The 26,471-nt window shown below is 45.8% G+C and overlaps 1 protein-coding gene across 6 annotated transcripts in view; it reads right to left on the minus strand.

The window, feature by feature from the left end:
• The window catches only part of SLC9A8 (solute carrier family 9 member A8), a 69,351-nt gene that overhangs the window by 30,758 nt on the left and 12,122 nt on the right, over window positions 1-26,471 (minus strand). For 4 of the 6 annotated variants that reach the window (XM_045444266.1, XM_045444268.1, XM_045444269.1 and 1 more), the window contains 4 exons: window positions 16,483-16,541; window positions 11,378-11,461; window positions 6,421-6,522; window positions 5,272-5,351 (listed from right to left, as the gene is read on the minus strand). In XM_045444266.1, coding sequence (XP_045300222.1) covers window positions 5,272-5,351; window positions 6,421-6,522; window positions 11,378-11,461; window positions 16,483-16,541 — 325 coding nt within the window. The remainder of the gene's footprint in view (window positions 1-5,271; window positions 5,352-6,420; window positions 6,523-11,377; window positions 11,462-16,482; window positions 16,542-26,471) is intronic. The other 2 variants (XM_045444267.1, XM_045444271.1) reach the window with 2 other exon arrangements.

Raw genomic sequence — 26,471 nt, forward strand, 5'->3', positions numbered from 1 at the left:
TGGGTGGGGCGGTGAAAGGCCTGCTCCACAAGCCTTTGTTAGAAACGGCCTGGTTTTCCACCGAAGTACCAAGACTTTATCTGACCGGTGACAGATAGATGGACGTTACAGACATCCCAGCCTAGCTCTTTGTCAGAGCAGCTGGAGCCATGATGGCTCAGGGGGGCCTCACCCACAGGCCCCACGAACTCCTGGGTGTGACCTCTGCTTCTTCCCTTGCCACCAGGCCACTAGAGTGCCCCCTGTGACCGACCACAGCCTCTACTCAGACTTGCAGCATCTAAGAAAGTGCTGAAGTCAGCGGCAACTCTGCCGTGCCTCGAGGGGATGGGTGGCTGGGCTGGGGGACACCAACACCAGGGCTGCCTCCCTCCGGGCCAGGGGCTTCCCCAACAGTGCCCAGGAAGGTGTAACTACCTCCGACAAAGAGGTATTAGTTGCCTGGCATGCTGCAGACACTGAGGCCGTAATGACAGCAAACCTTCGTGTGGCACTTGCCGCGTCCCAGGCACTGTTCCGAGCCCTTGACATCTAGGAACTCAGCGCTCCACACGGCAACCACGTGAGGTGGTACCATTACCACCACGGTTACATAGCGCAGGCGGAGGGACAATGAGGGTAAGCAACTTGCCCGAGGTCAGACAGCTGAGAAGTGGCAAGACCCAGGATCCAAACACCGGCCGCCTGGCCCCAAGTCCGTGCTCCTCACCGAGACACTGGTTACAGCAACATCCAGAGACTAAGGCCAGTTTGGAAAAATGGCAAGCATTACACGGGAGATCAGAGTGATCTGGTGGGTGGCAGGGGGTGGGCCACTCACAGCGGATGGTCAGAAAAGGCTTCTCTGAAGAGATGACACTTAATTAAACAAGGGCCTACATGACAGGAAGCAGATGGCCAAGTCAGGATCTGGGGACAGAGACAGCAGCAAGCTCCCTCTGAGGTGGGGACAAACTTGGCGGCCTGAGAAGCCGGTGAGTGTGGCAGAGGCCCCGTGAGAGGCAGCGGCAGATGTCAGAGGCTGGCAAGTGAGGCAGGGCCCTGTGGGCCTCCCCAGGAGTCTGGATGACTTATCCTCTCTGCCTGTTTCTTTCTACCCTTTGGGAGTCCTTGCAGGCCTTGCGATCTCCTCAATGCCACATGCCGTGCCTGGCTCTTCCTTTCTAGATCAGCAGACAGATTAGGTCTGCCCCCTTCCACCACGTAAGACAAAACAGGGGCTCTCAAGGGGACAGACCCGGGGAGAGATGTAAGCCAGAGACCATCCGTCTCTGTTTCATGCCCTCACCAAGCTCGCAGCCTGGAAGGGAAGGGGGAGCTACTCGCCCAGCGTGGTGGTGGGCCTGCCCACGCTCAGCCGCTCTGCACAGTCACGTGAGCCCAGGCTCGGGGTGAGCAGAACCGGGGGGAAGAGCTGCCTGGCTGCCTTGCCAGCCGCAGCCTGCTTTGTAAGTCGGTCATCTGGCATGCTGGTTTCCCGGACAGCTCCCTGTGTTGAATTAATGCGGACTCGTGCGGGACAGCCTGCTCACCTCAAGGACAGCTGGGTCCCAAGCTGAGGGGCGGACCCCGAAAGACAGTCCCAGTCCAGAGCTCAGTTCGAGACTTGCCCTGTTCTCACTGAGGCTGACACATGTCACCTGCCTCTTGCCCTCACTGTGAGTGCCAAGCAGGTGGGCACTACGTTTTAGTCATGGGTACATTCTCAGGATCTGTACTGAGTACGGCCCAGAGGAATTTGCGGAAGGCAGGCGGGAGGGGGGGAGGGAGGGAAGAGGAAGGCCAGGGAGAGAAGGACAGGCAACACCACCGAACGGCTGCCAACCCGAGGGGCCCTGTTCTGTGGGCAGCCCGGCCTTGAGGCCCTCCTGCTGCAGCCCGGACACAGAGCTGGTCTCTTCCTTTGTCTTTGATTCCCTCTCCTCACCCAGGGTAAATCGCCACGGGCCTCAGGAAAAACAACGTCTGAAAAGGATACTCTGAAGGAGAGAGGGAGGTGACGGAGGAGGAACCTGGGAGCCTTTGGTGGCTCCTGTGTCGGGTGCTGACTTTGTGCGGCTCGGTTGGTCCCTTTCCTCCATTTCTGAGGACAGTGCGGCCAAGCAGACAGCTATGGTTCTCTGTGCTCAGCATCCACACCCCCGGTTTTGGTAACAAGCACCCCAACTTCCATTTGGGGAGCCACACCTCTCCGACCCTACACCCGTATAGTTGCGTGGGGCTCTAGGAGTGGGCAGAGGACCCGAGTTTGGTCAGAGAGGGCCATCACTGGGCATTTTACCAGGCCACTGGGAATCAGGTTGGCCCCTTGGGCGGCGATGCTAAAGCGAGGGGGGGTGAGCCCAGAGCCACCAGTGCTCCCACATGGGGCAAGTGTGTCCGAGGATGAAGCCCGTCAGGAAGAACGGATGGAGACACAGTGAGAGAGTCCTGGAGGCTGTCAGGCCAGAAGCCATCACTCCAGGACCCTTCAGTTCTATAAGCCAACAACCTTTTTTGTTTTTTGGTTTTTTGCTAAAACTAGTTGTGTTGGGTGTCAGTTTTGCTAAAAGAGGCCTGGTTGATGTTCTTTGTCACGGTCCCTGTGGGAACCTGAACAGAAGCCAGAGCAGGAGCTAAAAGACCAACTGTTGAATGGACAGAGGGATGGACGGAAGGAAAGATCTGTGCTAAAGCAAATTCAGTGACACAGTCATCGTAGAACCCAGCTGGTGGTCTTTTGGGCGTGAACTGCACATGCTTTACCTTTTCTGTGTGTTTGGAATTTTCATATAAACAGTTGGGGGGCAATGCTTTGCAGAAATCATCTAACACACTCAGCTTGGGCTGGGGATCTGTACTGGGGCAGAGTTTTCCTGGAGTACTGAAGTATGAACAGCCTGATTCATTGAGAGGTTGGACTCTAAGGAGTCATTTCGCTGTGGCGTGAGTTGCTGCCTCACCCTCTTTCATGGCTCGTCCTCTAAAAGGTCAGTAGCTACAAGTTCAACTGAGAAGTGTGTTTTCTTGATTTATTCTATCATCTCAAAAGAGACGGCAACACCAACCAAGCGAAAAGGAAACAGACTGAGGTGGAGAAGGGACTCAGATGTATCTACAAGTGACATCTCTCTCCAGCAGAAACATCTCTACAATACAATCCTCTGTTTAACAAAGTTATTTTTATGTTTTCTATTGTGCAGAGGTCTGTGGGTCTTATGTTTGACCTAAGTGGTGTTTTGAAAAACTGATTATAAGTTGTCAGCTTTTGGGGCACCTGGGTGGCTCAGTCAGTTGGGTGTCTGACCCTTGGCTTTGGCTCGGGTCAGGATCTCGCAGGTTTGTGAGTTAGTTCGAGCCCCGCGTTGGGCTCTGCACACTGACAGCACGTGGCCTGCTTGGAATTCTCTCTCTCTCCCTCTCTCTCTCTCTCTTCCCCTCTCATGCACACGTGTGTTCTCTCACTTTCTCTCTCAAAATAAATAAATAAACTCAAAAAAAAGTAAGCTGTTAACATTTAAAAGCTAGGAAATTCCTGGGGTGCCCGGGTGGCGCAGTCGGTTAAGCGTCCGACTTCAGCTCAGGTAATGATCTCACGGTCTGTGAGTTCGAGCCCCGCGTCAGGCCCTGTGCTGACGGCTCGGAGCCTGGAGTCTGCTTCGGATTCTGTGTCTCCCTCTCTCTCTGCCCTTCCCCCACTCATGCTCTGTCTCTCTCTGTCTCAGAAATAAATATTAAAAAAATTTAAAAAAAAAAAAGTAGGAAATTCCCTAATTAAAATCTAGAAACCTGGCCTCTTTTGAAAAAAAAAAAAAAAAATGTTAATATCCAGTAATTCTGTGCCTGCATTCCCACATGGCGATGACCAGGTAGAGCTGAGAAGTGGCTGTCCCTTTCAGACAGGGTGCACGCTTCAGATCCCCACCGCGGCCACCCCCAGACACCTGGAAGTTCCCTCTGGTAAGTGCTTGGCCAGGCCCTGTGGCTGCAGGTTTGCAACTGCTGGCTAATTTTCCCCAGAGCACTCCCAGTCTGCGGGAAGGTCACTTTCTAACAGGAAAGGAAGTGCCTGCACATCGAGAGAGAATCCCTACCTGGCTTATTCTGCTTGTCTAAGGGACAATTCTTTTACTCCTCTCTCCCTGAACCTCCCAACAAACATCGGTTTAATTCCGTTTCACAAGAATTTATCAAGCATTTCTGTACCTCTAACCAGTTGCCCCAGAACAGGTTGAAGGACTGAATGCTGTGACATCTTCCTTTGTATGACTAGGTACGGGCAGTTCTCTTCACTTGCAAAATACTTACAAAATGCGGGGCCTCAGTGCTGCTTTATTTCTAGCTCCTTATAGAATAAGAATGTGATTTTTGCTACTTGTTTACATAACAAGACTATCTTACAACAAAAGCTCCAAAATTTACGTCCCTGGGGGAAGAGGAGATTGCACTGGCTGTTCTCAGAGGCACACTTCCCGTGAAAATGGCTTCGAGATTCTAGTCCCCAAGTTGCTCAAGACTGACGGCTCCGACCGGCCTGACAGGAGAGAGCTGGGGCGGACACCTGAGCCCTGCTTCCTAGCCCCCAGCCAGGCCACAAAGGCAAGCACAGACCGAGGCTGTACATTCGCCAGACTTCCCAGGGAGGGGACGAAACCAGGCCTCACTCTGCTGGTGCACTTTCTTAGCACTGGATCTGGTACCATCCAGGAGACAGCGGCCTCGGTTGCTTCTTGCTAAGCTGATGAAGGAAATCCCTGAGCTGGGCTCTTGGCAACTCTGAGTGCTCACTGGAGTAGCTCCAGACTGAGGAAGATATGCACAGTGGAGACCTTGGCCCTGCCTGCTCCCCGCACCCTACCCCACGCCTGGCTTGGTGGGAACCCCAGAGTAAAGATACACACCTCACTCCCCCCTCCATCACGAATCTATCAAGAGGACAGCTTTTCACTGTGGCCACTGAAAAGACTCAGAAATTAGGTGAAGATGATTCTGGATAATGCAAGGTGCAGTGAGTGGTGTTGGGGACAGGGTGCAGTTAACGGACCAGAGATATTCCCTCCAAGGCTTAAAATAAATCAATTATTCCAATCAGCAATGCTCTGACTAGAGATATTCAAAATTCCACAATATGGTTGTGATTAATTTCTGAGCCACAAGTTAATTCAGCAGAAATCATCCGCAAAACAAAAAGAGAGACAGAATAGAGAAATACCGCACCCAGGAATCAAGGTGGAGAAAACTATCCCCAGTTTGAAAAGTAGTCACACGGGGGTGACAGTATGAAAGATTTACCTGTCTGTCATGTTGAGTTTAGAGATTACATCAGCCTGTAAAATAAAACACACAAACACATAGACACAAAAAAAAAACCCCTGGAGAACAGCCAAGAAGATTAAAATGCCCATTAGTGCTTTATCAGAAACTAATCAGGACATTAATCTTCAGTCCCCAAACCACTTGAAACATAAAGAAAACTCCTAAGTTTCAGTTTAAGCATGCATTCAATCATTATACAACAAAAGTACAGAAAAGAATGCTACATTTTCAAGCCAAATTAAGTATAGTTTTCTGAAGTTTATTCCCATTTGCTACTAGAAGCTGAGCAATGAAGGTTGCATGACAGACAGATCTATTCTGGTGCCACTGTGGCAGCAGTTCAGGGGACAATCAGATGCAGTGGGCTTTGGCCGACAGCCACCAACAGAAGCAAACACATCTGACACACACGAGAGGCCTGCTGGTCACCCAGATGCCCGACTCTGACCCTCAGTCCACAGAACGGGGGCAGGCAAACTTTGTGCAAGTAACCATAAAAGAAAAGAACTATGACGTGCATACACATGCAGAGTACAAAAGTATACATATTACCTTTCTGGGTAGGTTTGGTTTAAATTAATTCAAATTAATTTGAACTCAAAGTACAGAACATCCAATTGATGACACTGGGAATTGGTTTAGCAATAGTGGAAAATCCAGAGTATACAATTCTATAGGTGGACAGCTTAGAATTGAGTGAACATATTCAGAATCGAGTTTGATTTTTAAAATGCAAATTTTTAGTGACACACAGTATTTAACTTTGGTTCCATTTACCTGAGAACACAACTGATACTGTTATAATCTAAAAACATTGATGGTATATATTCTGCTTTAATTTTAGCATTAGGTCTTAAATTATTGGTTTGCAGGTAAGATCAAATACTTTTGGGTATGATGGAGAAGATCCACTCAATTCCAGACACCAAAGCTCTTCGAGGACACTTAGAAACAATTTCAGCATGCTTTTACTGTGCCTCATAATGAGTTTGGATTTCCTTCCAGGACAGTGTTTACCTTGAACATGAAACACAGGCCCCACGAGGTGTCTGTCCCTACCCCGTCCCCCTGCACTATCTCTAAGAACGTAAGATTTTCAGGATTTCTCAAAGATGTTTTTCTTACCTGACCCAGAAAATAAATTCCTCCACCTACTACAAAAGCGGAAATTGCCGTACCGAAGACAGCAAACAGGGTGATGGAACCAATATTTTGAAAGAAGTTACCCTGTTTGAAAAAGCAGAAATGAGAGGACTGATTAGGGAAGCCGGTCCAGTCAGCGAAGGCACGCATCCCCCACCCAGCCCTCTGATTCTCTACAAAGGACACCGCCGCCTGCCTGGTTTGGCTGGAGACCTGGCAGTCCTCCCTCACCCCCACGCCTAACGCGGAGCCAGGTGTCATGGTGTTACCTTCCCCGAGTCATTCACATGGCTGGGGCCCTCGTGCAAGCCGCCATCACCTCACCCTGGACTGCTGCTAGGAACTGCCCGAACCAGCGGGGCCCCTCCCCCTCTAGCTCTTCAAGGGCTTCCAGAATGAGCTTTGGAAAAGCCAAGCCTGATTATGATGCCTCCACCCTGACCTCCCACTTCCACTCAAAACCCAACCAAACCTGGATGGTTCGACCCCCTGTGAAGGCCTCACACCTCCCCTTTGTTCTCTGGGTTCTGGTCACACTGGTAGCTTATGGTTCTTAGAACACATTATGCTTCCTGGGCTTGGACCACTCTTCCTTTCTCCTTGCTTGGTGAACCCGAATCATCTTAAGATCTGAGAATAGCTTGACTCTTCCTGAAGGAGGCCTGCTCTGATCTTTTAGCCAGGGCAAATCCTATCCTATGCTCTCAGTGCACAATGACCCTCTCCTGGTACATGGCCAAATCTTTTTTTTTTTTAATTTTATTATTATTATTTTTAGTGCTTATTTATTTTTGAGAGAGGGAGAGAGAGCGAGCGAGCAGGGGAAGGGCAAAGAGAGAGGAAGACACAGAATCCAGGCTCTGAGTCATCAGCACAGGACCCGATGGGGGGCTCCAACTCATGAACCATGAGATCATGATCTGAGCCGAAGTCAGACGCCTTAACCAACTGAGCCACCCAGGTGCCCCATGCCCAAAATCTTATATTCATTTATGTAACTATTTGACTGAGGTCCGTCTGTCCCACTAAGCTATAAGCTCAGTGGAGGAGGCAGTGACCTGGTCTGCTGTTATGTAACATAGTTACTGGCATCATGCCCGTCAGATAGAAGATAATTAATAGGTACTGAAGGAATTACCTGTGTTCCACATCTGATCAAAGTCCAAAATTTATACAACTATAATTTTTTAATTAATTAAGAAAAGGTGCCTAATTCTTTTTAAAGATTTCAAAGTAATCTCTATACCCAATGTGGGCTTGAACAGACAACTGTGAGACCAAGAGTTGTGCACTCCACCACAAATTGAGGCAGCCAGGCGCCCCAGAAAAGGTGAATTATTACAAAGTATGTCAAGATAATACGTTATAGGATCAAAAACTCCTGTTTGCTGTCCAGGGCTTGCTATCTATCCATCTGTCTATCTATGTAAAGTTTACTTATTTAAGTAATTTCTACATGCAACGTGAGACTTGAACTCAAGACCCCAAGATCAGGAGTCGTACGCCCCTCTGACCGAGCCAGCCAGGTGCCCCTTAAATAACTTTATTTTACTCTATTAGTATCCTCATCAAATACGACGGATAAGAAATATTTCCATCTATACTTCACAGCATTTAGGAGAATATATTTGCGTCCTGGTAGCACAGTAAATCTTTCAAATTTCCGTAAAATTAAAAAAAAATTAAGCTATTTATTAGAATCCTGTGGACTCCACTTAGGAACAATACCAAGGAACCTCGATACCTGATTGTGGGCATAGGCAAGGAATCCCATTTTCTGCTTAACTGTCAAGCCACAGACAACAGGAACTGCTATTTTAAAGCTCACTTCCAAAGTTATGTCCTCACCTCAACACCAACGGCCCCACCAAGCCTATCTCCTTCAGGAACCTTTTTTGCTTCTTTTGTTGCAATTTTGATTTGGCTGCCCATAATCTAACATTCAATTATTTTGTCTGGTTTATCAGTCTTTAGCACACAAAAAACTTTAAAATATTCAGGGCAAACACAATGATTTGTTTTTTCTAAACCAAAGGCTTTCATCTAGGAGTTTTCTCTGCAAAGAGCTAATTTATTTTTGTTGTTAAAAATAGATTAAAATAGATTAAATTAAGTCTTGATCTGTTTATAGGAATCTAATGCTAATATAATTTATGTAGCTGGTTAATATTAATCTGGCTATTGAAAATTTACCCAAATTCAAGTTACCACACTAAAAGAACTTCCCTTTGTTACACCGAGCAAATTTATCTGTTTCTCTTTGACATAACTAATGTCCTATTCTTTATATGATATTAATAATTTTAAAGAACCAATAGCTGCCTATCTAAAGCATATTAACTGATGGGAATCTTACTGAAATTTTTATTCCAAGTTCAAATTGACATCAACAAATACAGCAATATTAAAAACATTCAAAGTTGACTTCCTATCTTCTTTGGGGAGGACACAAGTGAACAGAAGTCTCTGAATTCATATTTCTAACTCACATTAGTCCATTTCACATAAATTGTCACATTTTCTGCTGGAAAGCCATCTTCAAACAAATGTCTTTCTAAGAAACTATTATTTTCCTCAAATTTTGAACAAGTTTATCTCCCTCCCTCCAAAAAATTAGAAAATAAAAATTTTATATGCTAATATAATATCACAGTGTCATGTTTTTAAGCAAAGATCAAATCAACTTCCTCCGCATTGTTTTTTAAATTAAAAAAAATTTTATTTAAAAAAATGTTTATTTATTCTGAGAGAGACAGAGAGAGAGAGAGAGAGAGAGAGAATCCCAAGCAGGCTCCGGCTGTCAGCACGGAGCCCAACGCAATCTCATGGCTGACGCCATGACGAGTGGAAATCAAGAGTAGGAGACTTAACTGACTGAGCCACCCGGGCACTCCCACTTCACATTGTTTTGAAATATTTTCTTTTATCTGCTTATAGTTCTTTTAAGATTTGTTTATAAAATGAAAGTGTGAAAGACACTGACTTTTAATTTCTTCTTGCCTGTTCCTTTTTAAAAAAAAAATTTTTTTTAACGTTTATTTATTTTTGAGACAGAGAAAGACAGAGCATCAATAGGGGAGGGTCAGAGAGAGAGGGAGACACAGAATCCGAAACAGGCTCCAGGCTCTGAGCTGTCAGCACACAGCCCGACGTGGGGCTCGAACTCACGGACCGTGAGATCATGACCTGAGCCGAAGTCGGACGCTCAACCGACTGAGCCACCCAGGCGCCCCTGGACTGAACAGTTTAAAATATTTATGTTTTAATATCCCGGTGGAAAACTAAAGATTTAATTAGTATGTTTTAACAAAACTCTCATGACTAAATTTAACTCATTTACTAAGTTATCAATGACAGTGATCATATTAATAACAGATGATGTTAACAACAACAAGGAACACCATCGATTATTTAATGTGGTGGGTCATGCTCTGCATACATTCTTTCATTTTGTGCAAACCTTCAAACAACCCAGGAGGTAGGGTTTGGGGGATTTTTTTGTTTTTAATTTTGACTCTACCCAAAAGACACCTGTAGGAGGCAGTGCATGATTAGACCTCTGTCTCTCTGGCTCTAAAGTCCAGGCTCTTTTCCTCTGTCGAAGGGTAGGCCAAACTTTCCAACCTTCATAATTTTTAATCACATTCACAAAATAACTGATGTATTACTAATATTTTAAGTTGAGTCACTTTTTTATTTTAAAACTGAAGTACATTTATTTATTTATTTGTTTATTTGCTACATTTGAGAGAGAGACAGAGAGACAGAGAGCGAGTAGGGGAGGGACAGAGAGACAGAGACAGAATCTGAAGCAGGCTCCAAGCTCCAAGCCGTCAGCACAGACCCCAACGCGGGGCTTGAACTCACGAACCACGAGATCATGACCAGAGCTGAAGTCGGAAGCCCAACCGACTGAGCCACCCAGGCGCCCCTAAAACTTAAGCACATTTAAAGAGGGGCACCAGGGTGGCTCAGTTAGTTGAGTATCTGACTCTTGATTTGGCTCAGGTCATGATCTCACAGTGCACAGGATCAAGCCCCACACTGGGCTCTGTGCTGACAGCATGGAGCCTGCTTGGGATTCCCCCCACCCCATCTCTCTCTGCCTCCCCCCTGCTCTCGCACAGGTGTGGGCGTGCACGCGTGCACTCTCCCTCTCTGTCTCAAAAATAAATAAATAAACTTAAAACGTCAAGAAAAAGACACCCCTCCCCCACCCCCCACATACACACAAACTGGCTTAAAAGTGAGAAGCTCCCGCCCAGGCAGAATGAGTCCCGCTGGAAGCTGGAGGGCAGAGACCAGAAATGCTGGGGCAAGGCGGGGAAGTGGGCAAGGGCCGGTGAGGCCGCTCTCTAGGCTGAGGAGCCAAGAATGAGCAGAGTAACTGTGGGACTAGACTAGGTGATGGGTCAGAAGGAGCTGGAGGGCTGGGGAAGGATGAGGCTCCAGTCTGGTAAGGAGAAGCTGGGCCAGGGAGATGGCGGAAAGAAAAGGAGTCCGGGGATAAGGGGATATCAGAGGGGGAGCTAGGGCAGGACACTGAGAGGGGAGACACTGAAGGATGGAGAGGCTGAAGGAGGGACAAAAGCCGCACATGGGAAGCTGAGAATCAAAAGGCTTGGGACACACTGTCCTCTTAACATGTGTCAGTCTGTGTCCAAAAAGAAGAGTCAATATATTGCCCGTGTACACTTAAAAATCACTTTGGCCATCACTTCCTAGGAAAAGTAACCCTCTGTGGAAAATACTAGTTTAATAAGCCCATTAAAGCGACCCACTAACTGCTACGTGCGCCCTTCTCCCTCAGGCAGCGCACCCCCGGGGTGCTCACACAGAGCCACCGCTGCTAGGTCAACACCCAAGCTCTTAAGGAGCGGGTCTCACCGACTTGGGCAGCCACCTAGACCAAAAGCACCAGTGCATGCCTGGGCCTTACCTTGTGTAATGAATATCCTGACTCAAATATAATAGGAGGAAGCAGGAGAAGGAAAAACATATTTGGACGAAACATTTCTTCTTCCTGTAAATGTAAAATGGGTATTCTCAGAAGCATGGAATTTATATATTAGGAAATAAAATCCGTCAGTGAAGAGCCAAAGTAATTGTCCTCGTAGGCCCTGTGGAAATATTTAATGTTTAAAAAAGAACCTGATGATAGAACCAAGCAGCAGAAGAAACCAAAGACACCACAAAACCTGCACTAATAAATGTAGGACAAGTGATTTTAAAGGTGACCAGCAAAATAAATAAGAATGAAGTGCTTCCAAACACACCCTGTATGCTTTTTATTCTTTACTTAGGAAAGGAAGTTAATATTAATACAGAAGACATTTCAATGGAAACAGAACGCTTACAAAAACAAGTCCACAAACTGAAATCCTCCAGAAAAAAAGTTAACAGTAAGCCTTAGAACAATCCACTTGGAGGAAGACTAAACCCTATACACGTTTAAAACTGCCCTGGCCTTTTCTCTGCCTGTCACAGACAACTGTGCCACTTTCCTAAACCTGGCTGTGATGAAATAATGTCCATCTGATGCCCTTGTGACTCGGGACATGGCTATAAAGTCAGCCCCTTGCTATGCTTCCAGATTCAAATATTAAGTGTCATTATGAAAGGTATTTCTAGAATATGGCCATCTTGGGAGGAATGACATCATAATTTCATGTTCTATATTAACATCTCTAATTGCTGGTGTATCAGGGGGAAAATCCATATTGGTCTTCAAATCCGAAATGACTACATGTAATACAGAGTCTCCTTAACACTGCAAAATTAGGCCCTTTTTCATAGGAAAATTTCATGCTACAGTCTTGACAGTCTGATTTCTTGTCAAAATCCCTATTCAGAAGAATGGTTAAGTGTATTCTTACAAATGTACAGCTGTGGCCATAAAGCCTAAAACAACATTCAAAGACTCAAACTAGAAGCAAATGACGGCTGCTGAAAATGCCTTATTAAGTCTTAAAATAGCTGCCTGAGCAACAAGCTCATGCCTCAGACTGGGACCACGTGAAAAGAAATGGGCCGATCTGTGTTTTGTGGGGCAACCTATTCTCAGGATCTGCGCAGGGGACCACTGTATAGAACCCACCTGCAGTGGGTTGCACAGGGTCCTCCAGCCTTAATTCATGTCCACCTGGAACCCCAGAATGTGACTTTCTTTGCAAAGAGGGTCCTTGCAGATGTAATTAAGGGAAGAATCCAGATGAGATCACACTGGATGGGTGGGCCCTAAACCCAATGAGAGAGTCCTTATAAGAGACAGGAAAGGACACACAGACACAAAGGACATGTGAAGACAGAGGAGAAAGGGGTTATGTTGCCACAGCCAAGGAATACTTGGGACCACCAGAAGCTACAAAGCTAATGAAGGATTCTCTCCTACCACCTGGATTTGCTCCCAGAGGGAACACGGCCCTGCCAACATCCTGATTTCAGATTTCTGGCCTCTACAACTCTGAGAGAATGACTCTCTGGGGTCTTAAGCCAACCAGTTTTGGTCATTTGTTATCGCAGCCACAGGAAATGCATGTACCGCCTTGCAGTGAATAGTGTTACAGAAAGATCGCAGGTTCTTTTTGGCAACTCGTCCCCGCAAATGGTATAAGGTGATTTTAGGTGATACTTGAGCAGTGTATGCCATATACCACTGATCCCCCCAGATTGAGAAAGTCCACTCTCTTTGATTCATTTTCTGGTCTCAATTAAGTCAAAGACACCACAGTTTGGTGTTATAAGGCAGTAAAGCCTCTCTCCAATGTGCTGATCTCCCTTTCTGACAGAACGGGCTTGATCTCAGGGGGCTTCGGCAGGCATCTCTACTCCTTTGTTTTTATCGTATTTATTTATAAAAATATTGGTTTCCACAGCATTATAATGTTTCCTTTAAAATAAACATATGTAGCACACCGGTATTCACAACATTATTCACAGGAGCCAAAAGGGAGAAACAACCCAACGGTCCATCAACAGATGAATGGATCGACAAAGAGCCGTATATATTATTCAGCCACAAAAAGGAAGGAAATTCTGACACAAACTACAGTATGAATGAATCTTAAAAACATCACACTAAGTAAAATAAACCAGACACAAAAGGACAAATGTATGATTCCACTTATATAAAGTGCCTAGAATCGGTCAATTCATAAAGCCAGAAAGTAGAATGGGGGCTACGAAAACAATAGAAAATACGAAAAAAATAGAAACCAGAACAGACTGTGGGGCGGGGGGACTGGGGAGTTGTTTACTGGGTCGAGTTTCTGTCTGGGATGATGAAACAGTTCTGGAAATAGATAATGGCGATGAGTATACAACACTGTGAACGGTATTTAACCCCAGTGAAATGTACACTTAAAAATAACTAAAATGCTATTTTACGTTATGTATATATATATAGTTTTAAATGCTTATTTATTATTATTTTTTTTTCAACGTTTATTTATTTTTGGGACAGAGAGAGACAGAGCATGAACGGGGGAGGGGCAGAGAGAGAGGGAGACACAGAATCGGAAACAGGCTCCAGGCTCTGAGCCATCAGCCCAGAGCCTGACGCGGGGCTCGAACTCACGGACCGCAAGATCGTGACCTGGCTGGAGTCGGACGCTTAACTGACTGCGCCACCCAGGCGCCCCTTATTTATTATTTTGAGAGGGAGGGAGAGAGAGAGAGAGACAGACAGAGAGACAGAGAGACAGAGACAGAGAGAGACAGGGAGGGGCAGAGAGAGAGAAAGACTCTCAAGCAGGCTCCAGCTGTCAGCGCAGAGCCTAGGGGGCTTGGGGCCAAATCCCACTAACCAAACTGTGAGAGATCAAGAGTCAGTAGGTTAACCACTTAACATACTGAGCCACTTGGGCACCCCTATGTTATGTATATTTTACCACAACAAAAGCCTTAAAAAAAAACTACTAGAAGAAAATGTATACACATAAAAAAAGCAAGTTGCTTTCAAGAAATAAATATGTAAGTACATGATAACACAGGCGGAAGGCAGGCCCAGCAGGACAGTCTGGCAAAAGAACTCCACGGAATGAACACCAAGCTCCTTGTTTTTCTTATCTTGCTCCCGGCAGCACCTGGTTTCCAAACAGGTGTCCTGCTTCCTGCTTTGGCTTTCCACAAACACCTGTTCCTCCAGGAAGCCTGCCCCATCTATCAGAGGGCCTGACAGACCCCTTCTCTGAAGTCAAGCCCAGGCTGCCTGGAAGGCCCTTTAGGCACTCCATTACCTTCACTACCCAACTCTGGTTCGCTTGCCTGTACTATTAAATATATTACTATTATTTAACTTGAACAGTAACATCTATTGAACAATAAATTCAACAAAACCGAAGCATATAAAACTCAAAAGTGGAAGACGATCTCCCCCCACCTCCTCTGTTCCCACCACTCCGAACAGGGGCCACCATCTCCCAGGCCTCCCTGGCCACACAGCACTCCCGGAAGGGGCAGCTGCTGGATCTCTGCAGGGTGGAATGTGGGCCTGGTGCTAAGAGAGTTTCTGGAGGCGGGTTGGGGGACGGGGCTGGATGGGTGACCGGCATTAAGGAGGCCACTTGCTGGGAGGAGCACTGGGTGTTCTATGTAAGTGATGAATCTCTGGGTTCTACTCCTGAAACCAGTACTACACTGTATGTTAACTGACTTGAATTTAAATAAATGTATTAAACATAAAATACATTTAAATAACAGATATAAGTTCCAAAAAAAAAAAAAAAGTTTCTGCTTCTTCAAGAGAAGCTCGAGATTCAGGTTTCTATGTGAAATTCCCAGTAAGTTATATAGATAGAAAATATTTTAAAATAAAACTAATGCTTTTTAATTGTTTAAAAGTCAATTCCAATTTTGAGCAACTGATTTTAAATCAAACACAATCAAAACACATCAGGCTGTATCTAGGAGTAGGGTAAGGGTTACAGTCTGTGTCCCCTGCCCTAGAATGAGCCACTGTGAGGGTGACTCAATTTAACCAGTTGTAGGAGGGCAGAGATATCATTCACAGTGGGCTCTAGTGAGGCCTGCCCAGTCCCTTCCCCAGCTCAGGGCAGTTCTGTAATAGCAGGAGCTCAACGTAGATTTTGAGATTCCATTTAATACATACAATATTTCCTAAGTATTATTTATAACAGTTTCAAATTGTGTGTTAGGTCAGACTGTGCGACTTGTTTTGCACATTTTACACTCTACAGTTTCACAGGTAAATGAATCCTAGCACCTAGAAGCAGAATCAAAATAGGAAGAGTTTGAATGTGATGAAGTGTAGCCACATAACTCTTTAATCTTTTCAAACGAAACTTATTCCCCTCCTCAAAATCAATTCCGTCACATACTTTTAATCTCAGTACTTAATATGGATGTACACACATTTAAGTTCGAGTTTCACTTAGTCCTTGTACCACAAGATGATGCTCACGCTCTACCCACTGTGTGAACACGAGGGTATGAACACCCACACCCTGCGGACAGCACAGTATGGCGGAGAACAGAGAACACACAGGGCCAGCGGGGCTGGACAGAAGGCTCAACTACTTTCTAGCTCTGTGATGTTGGACGTGTCTCAACCTCTCTGTGGCCGCTTTCTTTATCTGTAATACCAGAGTGATGACAGAATGTGGTCATCTACATCATGTGGTTGTCATGAGGACAACATGAGCTACAGTGTATAAAGCATACTGTAAGCTCTGGTGCTGGACAAATACATTTTATCTTCCACTGTCAGCGGTAACCACTGATAAATGTTTTATGCTAATTAGAGACTTTCCCCCAGAGAGCAGGTTAGTCTAAGGTTATAAAAATGCAAATAAATAACAAAATCTGACACTGAGTGCTCCTATGTTAACTTGAAACTGGGAGATTTATACTTTTTCAGAGAAGTCCGATGTAATGATATCAACCCTAATCCAACAGAACGTTAAAAAATTCATGGGACAATATAAACTTCCCTCATAGTGAAGCAATGATAAGCCGCCGTAACTAACCATCAGTGTTACTAAAATTAAAGATAATCAATAAAAATCGTAAGTTGGGTAAACCTACCTTCCAATTTGCCAATTTTTTAAACTCTATAATTTTTATAACTGCTCCCATGAGAATACCTGGAAGAGAAAATGTAAAGTTGAACAGAATTTAAGATATGAGAAAGATTACTCAGGTTTATCATCCTAGAGAATCTGATTATTATGTCTTTAAATAGCTTTTATGGATTTCTGCAAGTTTTATGTCTGAAAACATAAGAATGGAAATCAGTGTGACGTTCTCAGTCACAAGTTTCTTTCTCATTTGCATCTCAGGTAAACATACCGTAATGAAGTCAACGACAATCTGGGGGCAGGGGTGCAGCTGGGGAAACGGAAAGCTTGACAAAACCAGACCCAAGGACAGTCTTTCCGCCTGTCGGTTTGCTACATCCCCCCATTTTCAATGTGAAACGACCGAAAGCTTACATGCTAAGTTTGCCTTATGCTGCTTTTCCTACCATTTTCAAAAAAGAATCCCAGATCACTTTCTTAGACTCAGATGGCAGCTCTATGTAGAGCATTTCGTTAGAGATAAAACCCCGATGCTAAAAATAACCTAAAGTAAAAATTCTGTGAAATTCCTGGAACAAAACAGACCATCTAAGTTCAGGCGTGTTTCCTTAAGGCTGACAAGCTCATTACTCTCTCATAAAGAACCTACCAAAAATAATTCTCAAAGAAGCATCACGGGTACAATTTAAGATTGCTCTGTTACTCACTAGATAAATGATTTTTAACCCTGTTGACTCCCTAGGATCACCATGGGAGCTTTTCATAAAAAAGACACCTGAGCAGCACTCCAGACCTCCTAAATCACAATCTCTGGTAGGGGGTGATACAAAGCAAGCCTGAAGACCACTGTCCACGCTTAAAGACAAAGACCTACTTCCCCCTGCAGAAGAAGGAGCTTTTCCACATCGACAACAGAAAGCTGAAGAAACACACTTTGTGAGGTGGGGTGAGAAGACAACACTAAACAGAGAAGTTAATCAGGAAAAGGAATTGCACTAACACTCATTGCTGTGGGGGAGGGGTTTCAGGTGAAGAGAGGAGATAAGCAACTTTAACTTTATAAGCCTCTCTACTATTTGAACTGGTACATATTATTAAAATAGTAACAAAATTACTTCAAAAGATAGACGAAGACAAAATAGATCTGAGCTGTAAAGGGAGTCAACGAACCTATTTTCAAAACACAAGTTGCCCAATTCAACTTTCCAGGTGGCATGAAAGCACTCATTCTAACCTCTCCAGGGTTCCCCAGCTGCTTTTTATTACTTATCTTTCCAAATTTTGTATACATTTTAAGGACTTCTTTTTTTAACGTTTGTTTTTGAGAGAGAGACAGAGAGACAGAGAGATCCATGCTACAAGGTGGATGAATCTTGAAAACATGCTAAGTGATGGGGCACTTGGGTGGCTCAGTCGGTTGAGCGTCCGACTTCGGCTCGGGTCATGATCTCGCAGTCCGTGAGTTCAAGCCCCGCGTTGGGCTCTGTGTTGACAGCTCAGAGCCTGGAGCCTGCTTCAGATTCCGTGTCTTCCTCCCTCTGCCCCTCCCTTGCTCACACTCTGTGTCTCCCTCTCTCAAAAATAAACATTTGGGGCGTTTGGGTGGCTCAGTCGGTTGTGTCCAGTCGGTTGTGTCCAACTTCGGCTCAGGTCATGATCTCACGGTTCATGGGTTCGAGCCCTGCATCGGGCTCTGTGCTGACAGCTCGAATTCTGTGTCTCCCTCCCTCTGCCCTTTCCCTCCTCGTGCTCTGTCTCTCTCTGTCTCTCAAAAATGAATAAAAGTTAAAACAAAATAAAAAAAAAATGCTAAGTGAAAGAAGCCAGGCACAAAAGACATGTATTTTATGACCCATTTATATGAAATATGCAGGGTAGGCAAATTTATAGAGATAGAAATGGTTGTCTTGGGCTGGGGAAGAGGGGCTTGGCGGTGATAGCTAAAGGGAATAGGGTTTCTTTTTGGGGTGATGAAAATGTCTACAATCGATTGTGGTGATGGTTGCACAACTCTGCAAATATACTAAAACCCATTGGAGAGTACATTTTAAATGGGTAACTCATATGTGAATTATATATCTCAATAAACCTGTTACATTAAAAGAAAGGCTAGAGATTGTACAAGTCCACTGATACAAAATGTGTGGAATTAGGCAAATCTACAGAGACAGGAAGCAGGACGGAGGTTGCCAGGGTAGGAGGAAAGGAGGAAATGGGAAGTGACTGCTAGTAGGTAGGTAGAGGGTTTCTTTTTGCAGCGATGAAAACGTTCTGTAATTAGATAGCGGTGATGTCGCACAGCCCTGTGAGCATATTGAAAACACTGAACTGTACACCCTAAAACTGTGAAGTTTACAGTATGTGAATTACATTTTAATTTTTTCAAGGGTCACAATTTTTTAAATCAGCCCCCAGATGATCGCTGTCTCCCATTGTGTGCCGCTCACAGCGGACTTGCAATGTTCAGGCCTCTTTGTGGAAGCGTGTTGCCCTAGGGCAGATCCAGAGACCATGCATGGCATAGCACATTTTTATCTCTTGAGAATGTTGCCAAATTGTCCTCCCAAGTGCTGCACCAACTTACACTGGGCACCAGAGCGCTCCCACATTCTCACGAACCCTGGATAATCATCTGAATAACACTGTTGCCAATATGATGGGCGAGAAGTTGCATTGCACTGTTTCACTTTGCATTTGACAGTTAATCTACATTCAGTAATCACTCCTGATTACTGGGGAAGTTGAACCTCTTTTCCTGGTTTCCGATTTCATTTTCAAAGCTAGCGCTTTTCTGCTCCACTAAAACCTCAACTTTCTCTTTCCCTTGTAAATGCATACCAAACTTTAATACCATGGTTAATGCTTTTGTAATTACATATGGAGCAGCTGCATTTGAAAAATAATTATTCATAATTATTATTACATCTATTGATTATAATCATAATTCTATTGCCTAAGCTTGTTTCTATATTATTATTTATGAGGCATTGGAAAGCTTTGTAAAATATGATGTGATATTATCACTACTGTTACTATTACTACTTGAGCAATTCTCTTTAATTTTTTTTTAATGTTTATTTACTTTTGAGAGGGAGAGAGGGAGAGAGAGAGAAAGAGAGAGAGAGAGAGACAGAGCATGAGCAGGGGAGGAGCAGAGACAAGGAGACACAGAATCTGAAGCAGGCTCCAGGCTCTGAGCTGTCAGCGCAGAGCCTGACGTGGGTCTTGAACCCACGTGCCGTGAGATCATGACTGAGCTGAAGTCGGATGCTTAACTGACTGAGCTACCCAGGTGCCCCTAGGATTTGTCGCTTTAAGTTATTTCTTTTTTAAATTTTTTTTTTCAACGTTTATTTATTTTTGGGACAGAGAGAGACAGAGCATGAACAGGGGAGGGGCAGAGAGAGAGGGAGACAGAATCGGAAACAGGCTCCAGGCTCCGAGCCATCAGCCCAGAGCCCGACGCGGGGCTCGAACTCACGGACCGCGAGATCGTGACCTGGCTGAAGTCGGACGCTTAACCGACTGCGCCACCCAGGCGCCCCTGCTTTAAGTTATTTCTAATCCTCCAGAGAATGCTTCAGGTATGAAGGCTCAAAGTTGAAGTAGCCAGTCTAATGGCTCAGAGCTAGCAAGGGACTCGACATCCTACCAGTTCATGACGCTAAGACACAGGCAGACTACACCTGCCTTTACAACCCGTGAACCCTCACCTCCCTCCCAGGGTGCAATGCTGCTCTACCAGCATCACTGTGCAACGATCCTGATAATTAATGTTACAGGAAAAACATTTAAAATGTTTTAAGGAAGAAAATCAGGTTGCAAAACCTGATCCCAACTCCCTTAAAAAAGATGCACATATATATACATATACATATATATATTTGAACTGGTACATACATATATATATACACACACACATAATATACATGTATGTATATGTGTGTGTATGTGTGTGTATATATATATATACATATATTTATTTGCCCTGTGTGAAAAAGAAACACACACACCTCCTATGTGCCAGGCACTGTGCTGATGTATAAAATACACATTATTTTAGTTCATCCCCACAATTACCCTGCAAGGCAATAAACCATGATAACACAGATGATAATATTAATAGCAGCAGCTAATAGTTACTAAGTGATTTCTATGCATTGCCATGTTTAATATCTGCAATTCTAGGATGTGAAGGCACTATCACCTGCAGTTTACAGATAAGGAAACTGAGGCTAACGCCCGGCATCACTTACCTAGTAAATAGCAGATACAGAATTGTTTAAAAGTGAATTATTTTATCTTTATTTGACTAAATAGCAGATGCACATGGTACAAAATTTTCAAAGGTACCAAAGAGTATTCGATGAAAACTTGAGTCTCCAGGCTTTTTTTTTTCTAGGTTTTTGCTATCACTGCCCTTCCCACCTGAGTAAATACATGATTTCCCATGTGTGCGGGGGCATCCAGAGGAAAAACCCCTGAAAAGAGGGACGGGTGGATCAAGGTTACAGGCATTTTTAATTCTCACGCCGCGAGGCCTGCCCAGCTGTCTTCACACAGCCCATCTGTGTGAGCCGCTGAGAAGGCCGAGCTGAGTGCTCGCACCTGTCCCCTTCTCCAGAAGAGTGTCGTCAGCTGCCGAGAGGCACCTTATCAGGAAGCTGTGCCCACCCTGCACCAGTTCACAGCCAATGACTAACAGGGCGTTAGGAGTCCAGCCCCTTTGCTTTAAAGAGGGACAACCACAGTGTGGGTTCTTGCCCCAGAGCCCTCCTACTGAGGCTCCGGCTGGGCTTAAACTGAGATCCCTGCCGGTGTTTGGCTCCTCCTCCTCCCCTAGTCTCGTGTCCTCACAGATTTATTCATGAAGAGCATCCCTCGATAAATTACATGTCCCAACCTCCTGTCTCAAGACTCTGCTTTTAGGCTCCCAACTTAAGACAACTGGTTCCAGGAGCGGAGTGGTTCCAGGAAGCACACTCGAAGGATGCTCCCCAAGGAGGGAGGTGGATCTCTCAGCAGCCGGCTGGCAGTGAGGACCCCGGCACTGGTGGGAAAGCACTGGCAGTCCCTCAGCTGGGGTAGCAGTGCCACTGCTAAGACTCCCTTGTGGTGACTGGGTTGGGACACGGGGTGGGAGGCAGTGGCTCAGGCAGCATGTGTGGTGTTGGAGAGGTTATGGGGGAAATAATGAGAACAGTGGAACGGTGTGGTTTCGCAGAGGGCCGCCAAGGTTTTTTATGTTCTTGTTTATTTTTGAAGGAGAGAGACAGAGCAGGAGCAGGGAAGGAGCAGAGACAGAGGGAGATGCAGAATTTGAAGCAGGCTCCAGGCTCTGAGCTGTCAGCACAGGGCCCGATGAAGGGCTCAAACTCATGAACTGTGGGATCATGACCTGAGCCGAAGTCGGACGCTCAACTGACTGAGCCACCCAGGCGCGCCCCCCGCCTCCCCGCCTCCCCCCCCCCCCCCCGCCAAGGTTTTGAAAAGAGAGAAGGACAGGCTCAGACAATCACCAACTTAGAGCAAAGTGAGAGTTGGAGGGCCTCCTTGGCAACATGTAAGCAGGCCCTCACCTACTGCAGCTGGAGGGCTTCTAGAGTGAAGATCAGGCACGGGACTTAACTCCAAGAGTGGCAGATCTTGAGGAAGTTGAGCTCAAGAGGGTAAAGCTACGTACGTCCTCTCCTGCCAGGCCCAGCTAAGGAAGATGTGCGACTCTGAGATGTGGCGGAGGGTCATCTGGGGGAGATTTACATGAGCACCTTCAATCTCCAGATTCCTGTGGACCCTCTGGGCCAGCTGAAGTGCCCCCACCTCCCTGCTGGCATAAAGACCTCCCCAGGCTGTTTCAAGATTACACAGAAGTCCAAATAAGGCAGGCACCTTATGTTAACTCTTGCTCTCTGTCATTAACATAGTCCCAAAGGACCTAGACCATATGGACATTGCCCAGGACAACACCGGGGTCCACTAGACTAGGTGGACAGCATGCTAATCTGACACAACAAGCAAGAAGTGGCAAGTGGATGTCTTGATAAGACACCTAGGCTTCAGACGACAGAAAGTTTCAGGGGACCGCCCATCTGGGAAGGTAGGGGTCAAGTGGTCTGAAACATAACAAGACACTGCCTTCAAGTAAAAGACAAGATTTGCACCTTCCACCTCCCACCACTAAGAAGCGCGATGCTGGGTAGGCCTCCTCCAGGCTTAGAGGCTATATATTCCACCCTTGAGAAGACTACTTTGACCCATTTACTGGTTTGTGGGAGGTTGAGCGTTCTGAGTGGGGACCACAAGAAAGGGCCCCGCTGCAGTTCAAGCAGCCTGCCGCTTCTGCCACACCATCTGGCAGACCCCCTGGCACCGGAAGTATCTGGGGTAGAAAGGGATGGTGTGTGACGTCTCGGGCAAGCCTCAATAGGAGGGCTCCTCAGCACAGATCCCTAGGGTTCTGGAACAAGGTCATGCCATTTGCAGCAGAGAACTACACGGCATTCGAAAAACACGGGAGGAAAAAACCCAAATAGCTCCTGGCATGCTACTGGGCTCTGGTAGAGACAGAGTGTCTGAGCATGGGGCGTCAAGTGCTCATGTGCCCAGAACTGTGCTTCCTAAGTGGCGTTGCCATAACCACCCAGTTATAAGGCTGGGTGGGCCCAGCAGCAGTGCGTTGTAAGGTCCAGGTGTTACATTACAGATCAGGCTTGGCCAGGTCCGGCGGGCACAAGCACGCTGCATGAACAGGTGCCCCGGGCCTCTGCGTCCTCTACAGCTGTGACATCAACACCTCTCCCTCCATTCCTACATACGGCCTCGCTGGGAGTTCCCCATGACCAGCTTGATTCATGGGTGACTCAGTCGGGCTCTCACCTTGGCCGCTTCAGTGTTTATGCAACGGGCTCATGAACACAGCAGCTATGATGGCAGAGACGGGAGTTGTGCACAAGTCCAACAGCGTGGACTCCCTCCCACCATGGCTGTTCTAGCTACTGCTGTTGTTGAATGGGTGACTGGACAGCCACATGGACCAACACCCAGCACCTGATGTGGTTCCATCCCCTGTGAAGACCAGCTAGCGGAATGATGGCCACTCAATTGTATCAGACCCCTTCCACCCTGGTAGTTCATTCTGACTGAGATGGACAAGTATGCCGGCGGGTATGTCTTTTGGATCGCACCACTGACCCAGGGCTCACAAGTGTCTGGTCCACTAAAGCGGGACACTGCCCAACAGCGTGTCAAGCCAAGAGACTCACTTTATGGCAAGGGAGGTGCAGCAGTGGGCGTGCGACCATGGACCCCACGTGGTCCTACACTAATACGCCACCCCAACCAGAAGCCGCCAGCCAGCCAGAGTGGTAAGAGGGTCTCATAAAGAAGCTGAGGCACCAGCTCGGAGAGGACATCCTACGAAGACTGGAGCTCCCCCCCAGGATGCGACTGACTCCTTAAGCCAATGGCCATTATAGGGCAGTACGTCCCTAAGAGTAAGCGGGGCACAGCACCTGCTTACTGTAGTTGTGGCCCCATGCAACATCACTCTCAGAGACTCACTTGGGAGTAGGGATTCCCACTTGGAGACCTTCTGCTCCCATAGCCTGAAACTACAGGCTCAGGGGGTCGAAAGGTCCTGGCTCCGAGAAGGTGACCTTTCCACCAGGGTGCACATAGTAAGCGTTACAATGGCTGCTGCCTGGTCCCTTGGGGCTCTTTGAGTCAACAGACCAGCAGGCCTAGAAAAGGCTTGCCGATACTGGCAGGGATGACTGACCCTGATCATCATGAGGAGACAGGTCTGCTACTATATAATGAGGCAAAAAGGGATATACTTACTTACATAATCCTCTTTTAACCACAGATGATTTTTTGAAAATACTTTAATATATTTTTAGCACATTTTGTCAGCTGTAATTATAGAACCAAGTTATACTCTGGTAAGGTAAGTTTGAAAATCCAGTCCTTGACTCTGCTACCTACAGTAGTTACCCCAAAGAGACTCTAAAATGGGAATCCATCCCTCAGGGCAGTTTGTTTTCTGGGGGGAAAGGCTATCCAAATGTTTCGTTTTTAAAGCAGCTCACCCTTTCAGGGCAATGTTATTCCTTTTTCAAGCACAGAGGAGAACATTTATGTGGTACAAGAGGAAATCAGAGAAATCAGCCCCAATGTAGCAACTTTCAGAATGCAATTATTTAACAGTTATTATTTATTTATTATTTTTAAAATTTAGCCTATTTTGGTGGAACTGGAAGACTTGAGTATAAAATCTAACCTATGGATGATAAAAGGCTTAGCCAAGAGGAGATGACCATAAAACTAGGTAAGTCAAGGCAGGACTCCAGGAAAAAGGAGGAACTTACTCCACGCAGAGGGCACACATTTAGTTCATGGCAGTAGTACAGCAACAAGATGTGCCAAGAACACAGTCCCCGCTGACCCGTGTATCTAGAAACCGAGTCTGTGCTGGCACTCCTCCCTGCCTCGAGCACAGCCTCGAAAATCCTGAGAGTCTAACGTGATCATTTTGTCAGTTTGACAACCAATTCTGGCCTCTGCCTCTAAGACAGCTATTCTAATACCAACAAATGAATGCCTGTTTCTTCTCTAATAAAAATCAAAGCACTTCAGATTCGAGGAGTTTCCTGGGAGACACTGTAAGCTATGTCAGCATTAGACTTTAACAGTCTAAAGAGTAACAAAAGCTGTTACAGTTACGGCTAGGATTCTCCCTTTGTCTTAAAATTTAAAAAAAAAAATTTAAGAACTTAAGTACAATTAGAATGTCATTACTACAGGGGCGCCTGGGTGGCTCCATTGGTTAAGCGTCTGACTTCGGCTCAGATCATGATCTCAGTTTGTGAGTTCTAGCCCTATGGAGCTCTGTGCTGACAGTTCGGGGCCTGCAGCCTGCTTGGGATTCTGTGTCTCCCTCTCTCTCTGCCCCTCCCCCACTCACACTCTGTCTCTCTCTCTGTCTCTTTCTCAAAAATAAATGAACATTAAAAAAAAATTTAAAAATACCATTACTACATCTGCTTTTTCTGGAATTACCTTTAATTAGTAACTCAGGAATTGAGTGATTTCTCATCACTTTCCACTCAAAACACCCACTGACACAAGGAGCATTATTCTTTTTTTTTTTTTTTTTAACGTTTGTTTTAGAGAGAAGGGGGCGCCTGGGTGGCCCACTGGGTTAAGCGTCGGACTTCAGCTCAGGTCATGATCTCGCGGTCTGTGGGTTCGAGCCCTGCATCGGGCTCTGTGCTGACAGCTCAGAACCTGGAGTCTGCTTCGCATTCTGTGTCTCCCTCTCTCTCTGCCCCTCCTCCCCCACTCATGCTCTGTCTCTGTCTCAAAAATAAATGGATATTAAAAAAAATTTTTTTAATGTAAATTAGAGTGTGTGCACGAGGGGGAGAAGGGCAGACAGAGGGGGACAGAGGATCTGAAGCAGGCTCTGCACTGACAGCAGAGAGCCTGATGTGGGGCTCAAACTCACGAAGCGTGAGATCATGGCCTGAGCCAAAGGCAGACACTCAACTGAGCCGTCCAGATGCCCCACAAAGAGCACTATTCTCCTACTGAAAAAAAAAAAAAAAAAATTGAAATCCTTTAGTCAGAACAAGAACGAGAGTAATACTAAAGGCACATAGTTAAGAAAGTTATGACAAGGAAGCACTTTTGTGTATCCTACCAATGATTCAATCAAATCCAGTGTTTCTAATTATCAGTAGTATTCAGGCTAGGCCTTGGCATTTGAAAAGGCAAATTTCCAGCCCTTACTTAACCCCTTCTCTGAACCCTTTCCTCTCTCTGGAATAAAGTATGATTGTGGGAGGGAAAATCTCCTGTTTCGCTATACGTGACACAAGATAGTGGGCAGTACAATTATTTCCTTTTTATTCCTTGTAAATTTCAGTCCTAAATATAGAGTGAATCAGCACTGACAGAAGTAAATACGTGAACTTTAATGAAAAGACTAGTAAAAAG

This window comes from Leopardus geoffroyi, chromosome A3 (genome assembly GCF_018350155.1).
Source record: "Leopardus geoffroyi isolate Oge1 chromosome A3, O.geoffroyi_Oge1_pat1.0, whole genome shotgun sequence".
Taxonomy (NCBI): Eukaryota; Metazoa; Chordata; class Mammalia; order Carnivora; family Felidae; genus Leopardus; species Leopardus geoffroyi.